General features: G+C 35.4%; 1 protein-coding gene across 1 annotated transcript; it reads left to right on the top strand.

Annotated features, from left to right (window-relative positions):
• Positions 1-5,824: 5,824 nt before the first annotated feature.
• Positions 5,825-7,350, top strand: LOC134258066 (GTP-binding protein Rit2-like). The gene is made up of 4 exons (XM_062740629.1): positions 5,825-6,263; positions 6,364-6,452; positions 6,656-6,839; positions 7,079-7,350. Exons 1-4 carry the CDS (start codon positions 5,825-5,827, stop codon positions 7,348-7,350), a joined length of 984 nt encoding a protein of 327 aa, XP_062596613.1.
• The last annotated feature ends 740 nt before the right edge of the window (positions 7,351-8,090 follow it).

The following is an 8,090-nucleotide window of genomic DNA, read 5'->3' as shown; positions in this document are numbered from 1 at the left end:
AGCCTGGTTCCCAGTCCCTGTTAAGCTTCGTACTCCGCGACACTGGGGTTAGACAGGGGACCAGGCTAATATTCTGAACTCGTAATAGCGATAAACAACACATAATAACATTTTTTACGAACTCCAAGTAATCAAATGTGATCTCTGAAAAAAAAATCATGGACACTTGATTGGGAAAAAAGACTTTGAATTGGGACAATATCGATGATTTTTTGATTGGGAATGGGTCCGGTAAACGGGCCCAAAAATAACCAAGGAAAACCCCTGTGCTTCCACATAAGTTTCAGCTTTTATGACCCAGTGGTTCTTGAGAAGAAGATTTTTAAAGTTTGTTCCTATATATTTCTATAAAAAACTTGGATTCCCTATTGTGGCTCCGCCCAACTCCCAGGGGTCATGATTTTCACAATTTAGGTTTCTACACTACCCCAGGATGCTTCCACATAAGTTTCAGCTTTTATGACCCAGTGGTTCTTGAGAAGATTTTTAAAGTTTGTTCCTATATATTTCTATGTAAAACTTGGATTCCCTATTGTGGCCCCTTCCAACCCCCGGGGGTCATGATTTTAACAATTTAAAATCTACACTACCCCAGGATGCTTCCACATAAGTTTCAGCTTTTATGACCCAGTGGTTCTGGAGAAGGAGATTTTTCAAGTTTGTTCCTATATATTTCTACGTAAAACTTGGATTCCCTATTGTGGCCCTGCCCAACCCCCGGGGGTCATGATTTTAACAATTGAAAATCTACACTATCCCAGGATGCTTCCATACAAGTTTCAGCTTTTCTGGCCCAGTGGTTCTTGAGAAGATTTTTTAATGACCCCACCCTATTTTTGTATTTTCTTTATTATCTCCCCTTGCGAGGGGTCTTGGCCCTTTATTTTAACAGTTTAAAATCCCCTTTATCTAAGGATGCTATGTACAAGTTTGGTTAAAATTGGCCCAGTAGTTCTTGAGAAGAAGTCAAAAATGTGAAAAGTTAACAGATGGACGGACGGACAGACAGACAGACGGACGACAGACAAAATGTGATCAGAAAAGCTCACTTGAGCCTTCGGCTCAGGTGAGCTAAAAATACGGAATACCAGTACAACAAATGCTTTTAGAAGTTTTTTTTTAAATAAATAAACTATTTTACTACATGCTGGGAGCAAGCCACTGTTACCAAAAATTTGTATTTCAAAACTGATTTGAAAAACAGGTGTTTTATTAAAACATTAATAATGCATAATTATTTTAATGAAGTTTTATTGAACGTTTAGAATACTGTAAAGTAACCAGAAAAACCGAAAAATATATATTTTTTTAAAATAAGCAGGAATACTGTTTCTTTTTATTCTGAGGGATAAAAAATGGTCCATTTATGAGTTTAGATGGGATAAATCCCATATTTGAAAATAGATGGGAGTTTTCTCCATATTCAGTTTTATGGGATAAAAACTCCAATTATGAATGAATAATGGGATTTTTTTCTCCTATAGCAGAAAAATTCCCACAGAAAACATTTTTCTCCCACAGAATAATGGTGGGATATTGGTTAGGAGAAAAAAAACCACCATTATCCCATTAGATGTCTTGATTGCAGGTGTAATATCCTGAAATATGTTCAGGTGTAAAGTTTAGTCCATGATGTGTGATTTAAAAACTCCCACCAGATGACATAAATGGTTTCCATGTATCTTCGGAAAAGAGGTTGGCGAACCTTCGGACAAATGTTTTGTCCGGAGTTATATGTCGCACTGTTATATACACTATCATGTGAATACTAGTATTCACAAATTCAGTCACGTGACAAACGTGCGGATAAAGAGGAAGGTGATGCCAGTTCCTTACAAAAATGAATCCCATCGGCCACCATCTCATCTAGCATGCCTTAATTGAAAGTGTGCTAATATTACGAGCATCTGCTATGAGTTGTTGCTGAGTAAAATGTGACAAAGACATCAGATTTTTACAAAAAATGAATTCCACAAGATAGTATGCCAACTATTTCCTGAAAGAAAAAAAACTGAGACGAAAATTCATCATGTATGGCACGGACGGACGCACGGATAAACTGGAAGTCGACATCTGATTTTAATAATAATGAAGCCCACAGTATGTCATCCCTATACAAAGAATGTGCTAATATTTCGAGCATCTGCGAAGACTTGTTGAGAAAACTGTGACAAAGATGTGTTACATATTATACAGACAGATGCACAGAAAACAAGAAGATGACATCGGATCAAACAAAAATAAATTCCTCCATATGACATAGCTCAACAAAGAGGGTGCTAAAAAGATTTGTTGATTCGTAATTATTGGACACATCGTTTGCATGGTAGTGTAGATTTATGTTAGTTCAAATCAAGGCCTCTGTACATAGGGTGGGGTCAAAAATGGCAAGCAAACTTTTAGATTGGCGTGCATCTTAATTTGTAACAAATCTGATGGAGAAGAGCAGGGGCTAAGTAACTCGGATGAGCGTTGTGGCCCCGATGGACTTCTAGCTTGGTATTTATTTAAGTGCTTATCGAACATCAACGTCCTCAGCCATCATTCACCCAACAAGCCCACGTTTACCTACCACTCCTTCCATTTCAAGTGTTTCTTCCCCATCATCAACAAATGATATCTAATGCCTAGGTCACATTTAAGCCGATGGTCGGGCGACTAAATTTTTCTTGTCTTGTCGGCTGTAAGAACATGATCGGCCGACACAAGTTCAGGCAACACGGAGCAGTCACATTAATTCCCAGGGACACCGATGACTTGGATAAATAACACAAAAAATAATCTTTTTCTTTAGAAATCAGCAATATTTTTCATAGATCTAAATTCAGATATGTGACCTGAGTAATGTTTGCAAGGCAAAGTGGCAGAATTTTGTAAGATTGTGACTCAGTGTTGAAAATGTGTGCAAAATTTTGTATAAAATTGCATAAAAAACAACAAATGGCGCATATCTAGGCAGCAAAGGATGCTTAAGATTTTTTTTTGTATCTTACGGATTAATTATTTATGTTATTTCTGTTCCAAAAATATTTATCAACCCATGCATCAAAATTTCCAAAAACGACCAACGGCCGACGGGTTTTGAAGCAAAAATGGGATTCTTCGGGTGACAGTCGTCAGTTCATCGGCCGTTGTCTTGGCCGATTTTGACTTATTTTTTTGTCGGCCGACCAATTTTGTGTCCATCGGTCCAAGTTATAATTTTTCATGCGTCGGTGGCCGATTTCTTCAACTGCAGTTATCCGTCGACCAACCTTCGATCATCGTCCGACCATTGGCGGTCAGTTTATTAAGTCGGTCGTTCGTCGTTGGACAATAAGGGTGTTGAAAATTTCGACCGACGGTAAAAATCAAACTGTAGCTCAAAGCTCGATGATCGGTCGACGATTGGCCGACTTGTGAATATTTAACCTATTAAGGATACATAACACAAACAAAATTTTGATGCTTGGATTGATATAAATTTTTTGAACGGAAATAACATAAATAATCAATCCGTAAGATATAAAGTAATCTTAAGTATTCTTTTCTGCTTAGATATGCACCATTTGTCGTTTTTATGCAATTCCATACAAATTTTGCACACATTTTCAACACTGAGTCACAATTTTATAAGATTCTGCCACTCTGCCTTGCAAACATTACTCACATCCCCTATCTAAATATAGATCTATGAAAAAAATGCTGATTTCTAAAGAAAAAGGACTTTTTTGTGTTATTCATCCAAGTCATCGGTGTCCCTAGAAAATAATGTGACTGCTCTGTGTCGGCCGATCCTGTTCTTTCAGCCGACAAGACCAGAAAAATTTAGTCGCCCGACCATCGGCTTAAATGTGACCTAGGCATAATGGGTGCACATATCTGGAAAGACAACCAGAGGATTTGCTCGTTAAATCGTGCAAGAGAGGCAAGATATGTTTGAAAACAAAAACTATGGGATTTGTGTAACCACTTTGTAAGGTATTGATGTATCAATAAAAACAACACAAGCGATACACATTTACCACAATCTAAATAAAAGATGCAAAGAAACAAATTGACCATGGAACTCGGACAGAAAGAAAGAAATTCAGATCAAAGGTAGGAAAGAACTATTTTTAATGCAAGGAATTCTCAATGCTCAAAAAGCCGCAAACATGTGTAAAAAGACGAAATGCTAGGACACTTAGATGCTCAAGAAAAAGCATTTTCACAAGAAAAAGGTATTTAATGAGAAAATTGAGAGATTCAGTGCAGGAAAAAATGCAAATATATATGCAAACCAGATTTTGTCAGGTGCCAAACTTGAAGCAGTGTTTCGAATGGACAGAAGTTTACAAAATCAGATTACTAGAACTAATATGGTACATTTGTTTAATACAATGTACATGTAGGTACACATTTATTTATTTTTTATCAATCTGAATATTTTAGGAGTTAGGGTAGGTCAATCTATCTTGTTTCTACAGTTTCTTTGCTCGTTCCCCGTATTGAATACAGACCGATTCACATTTCTTTTCTTTTCTTAGGAAAAAGTATTTTCTTTTAATCTAAAATGTCCTCTTCTTATTTTAATTCTAAAATATTTTTTGTTGCATGATTTTTTAAATAATAAAATATTCCCCCTAACTACCTACCAGATTGTTTTATTATGAGTCAGGAGAGGGCAAGGGGACGTTTGTTTAAAGACAGCTTAACGTAATGATATTGGTAAAACCATTTTTTCTCAAATGAATTCAAAGGCCCGCTGGTTTCAGTTCCTTCATATCATCGAAATCAGTTGTCACATTTTTTTTTTATTTTACATTTTCTTAAACAATTGAAGAAAGTTTTGAAACACTGATTAATTGTAGTAAAGACGATTGCATTGTATCTTTGCTGAAATACTATAAATGAACGATTGAGTTGAATTAGGATTTCTGTGTCACGTTTATTGCAATTAACTCAAAAATACTAGCATTGATAGCCAAAGTGTAAAAAAAAACAAAACAATATGATGAAGTCGAAATGAGATATATAACGGACTTGCAAAATAAAAAAGAAGAAATGTTGAAATTTAATAATCTTTTATTTATTTAATCCCAGTGCTAGCATCACAATTCTGTTTGAGATTTTCAAATTCAATTGGAATGATTTTTCAATATTCTGCTAAACAATCCGTCATTGGCATAGACAATTCCTGACACCAACGAAAGTGAAATTTTTATTTGTTCAATACATGTATTTTAAATTAACACCGTGGTGGTAGGTCATGGCATACCCAACGCTTATTGTTTAAGTCACGTATGCCCAATTGTCTCAGTATCATATTTTTAATAGTAATGATCGTATTTCCAGGAGAAAAATCTATTGGTGTTAAAATCACTAATTAATAATTGTCTAGCAGAAGAAAACAAACTTAAATGCTATCCAAAATCAAGCATGCCTATGAGCAACATTACCTTGCAGCAATATGGAAGGGAGTAAAAAAGAATCAAAGAAAACTACTCTATTGCGTTTACAACCTCAGAATAGGTCCCTCTCTGAATTTGAAAACTTGAGAAATACTAGACCAACATGTTCGAAATAGCTCAGAAATATTCACTGAATCTTCTTGGCCAATAAAATTTTGTTTTTATTTGTTGCTTGATAAATGTATTAAGTGATAGGTTATGACCGTATCAAACGCTTATTGTTTTTGTCAGGTATGCCCAATTGTCTATCACATTTTTTAAATTAATGATGGTATTTCCAGGGGAAAATCTGTTGGTGTTAAAATGACAAACAAATCATATGTCTAGCCGAACAATATAAATAAGTTAAGAAAACCTAAGCATGTCTGTGATCAACATTACCTTGCAGCAATATGGAAGGGAGTATAAAAGAATCAAGAAAAACTACTCGTCGACTTCAACCTCAGACTAGGTCCTTCTCTGAGTTTGGAAAATTTGACAGAACGCTTTACCAATCTGATCGAAATCGCTCAGAAACATTCACTGAATCTTCTGGGCCAGAAGAAACCCAAATTGTGGAGAGGGTTCGAAACTTTCGCACGACAAAATGGGGCTTTAAGAATCGAGGCGATTCACTGCGAGTTTCGACAAGTTCGTTGCCTAATAGTGAAATGGAGAACAAAGAAAGGCGAGGGTCTGGATTTTCTACAATGTCTTTCACAAGTGATGATTGTTTCCAAGAAAGCAACAATAAAAGACACAATATCATCATCTTTGGGATTCCGGGAGTTGGAAAATCATTTCTGTTGCAACAGATGAGAACATCTGAGTATCTTACATCATGCCCAGAAGGTGGGAAGTTGAATTTCGATTGTTTTAAATGTATGCTTCTTTTATATTTCTCATGGAAAGGTTTTGGTAATTCAATGATGCTTTTTCGTTTTTCTCACAGGACCAGATCCAAATCATGCATCCGTCCCTGTAGTTTTAGGAGGAAAAGAATCCATTCTTAACTTTGTGGAAGCTGATATGTATATTCAGGTAAATTTATATCGATGAAGTTTAAACCAAAACAGCATGCATTTAAATTAGAAGATATCAAATAAAAATTAATACAATTTACATAGAAATAAAAAACATGTAAGTCTACATTTCTAGAAAAAACGTACACTTGATATTCGTCACGTACTTGTATTTTTGTTCTCTCTTAAAAATTGTATCTTATTTGTGCTTTCTTTCTTAAGAATCATGGAGACAGCAACCGATACGATGCCTTTCTGATGGTATACTCGGTAACAGATAAAAGGTCATTTAATTTCATCGCCAATAAACTACAGAAGATCAAGAGAGAAACAGGCAACACAAAACCTATATATATCATAGCCAACAAAGTAGACCTAATACGATTTCGGGAAGTTTCCAGTTCGGGTAGGTCGGTTTTGCTGGTAAGAAATGTGAAAGAAAAATCTTGCTAACCATTCATCCTCTTTCCTCTTTCGCCTTTGTTGCAAATAGAAAAAAAAACCCACTCTGAGACGGTATTGACGAGGTGAATTCAAAATGGCTTTTGTTGTTTACAGGTATAAAATCGTTAAAATAACATGTATGCAATATTTTACAAAATGTATACAAGTACGGAAATTCACATTCTTTTTTACTATTTACAGAGGGTGTTACATTAGCACAAGAGAACAACTGCAATTTTTTGGAAGTTTCCGTTTCTTTACAATGGAAAATCGACAAAGTCCTGGTGGATATTACAAAGCAACTCCAAAGAGGAAAAAAGAACAGCAGCTGTCAAAAACCTTCCCGCCTATGTATTGATGAGAATAGGATCTTAAAAACCTCAGCATCAGAAGAAAAGTCCTTGAAAAAAAGTCGAGTGTCAATCCTATCAAGATTGCGAAAACTATTTGAAAGAAAACATTTTGAGTTATGATGCCAATTAACTAAAATCAATTAGTTATGGTAAAGGGTAATCAATCAATTACTGTGAAATCATTTGAATGTAGGGAAGCAAAATTTTATGGTATTTGGGACATCATTTCGTTACTCTTGCTGGTCAGACGAGTTCATGGTCCCCAGTAAACAATGGCCATTCCACAGTATATCTGTTGTTTTGAATCTTGACCTTAACGAGTCAGTTAGATGTTAAATGTTTTTCGCTCTACATATATAGCAATATATAATTATAATTTGTTTTTCTTGAAATATTCGAAATCCCAATTTTTCTTTAGCAAAATCAATAGCATAAAACTGACGACTTTTCATTTTTATAAACAAATATTCCCGGCCTACGATGAATTAAAGTGCAGGCTCTTTGATATCATTGACAGCTGGGTTTTTTTTTTTTTAGGTCACTCAGGTTACCTATTGTTATCAGTTTTTATCCATCGTCCGTAAACATTGGAACATTGTCAGCCTTTCTGAAACCGCTTAACCAATTTCAACCAATTTTGGCATATAGCATCTATGAGAGAAGGCGAACAAAATTTGTGAATTTCAGGGTCATATCCCTGGGGCCTGGGGGTTGTGATAAAATTCAAAATTAATGCAATCATTAAAAATCTTCTTTTTTCACTCCTAGACATCAAACAGTCAAATTGTTGACATGATTGTAATAAGCAATGAGCCCTCTACCAAAATTGAGAAATTCATGGTCGAGGGTTCTGGTGCTAG

Source organism: Saccostrea cucullata, unplaced genomic scaffold, assembly GCF_032062105.1.
Source record: "Saccostrea cucullata isolate Sc308-1 unplaced genomic scaffold, CSIRO_AGI_Scuc_v1 ctg2754, whole genome shotgun sequence".
Classification (NCBI taxonomy): Eukaryota; Metazoa; Mollusca; class Bivalvia; order Ostreida; family Ostreidae; genus Saccostrea; species Saccostrea cuccullata.
Note: the sequence above shows the minus strand (reverse complement) of the source record. Positions and strands in the feature narration are given on the sequence as shown.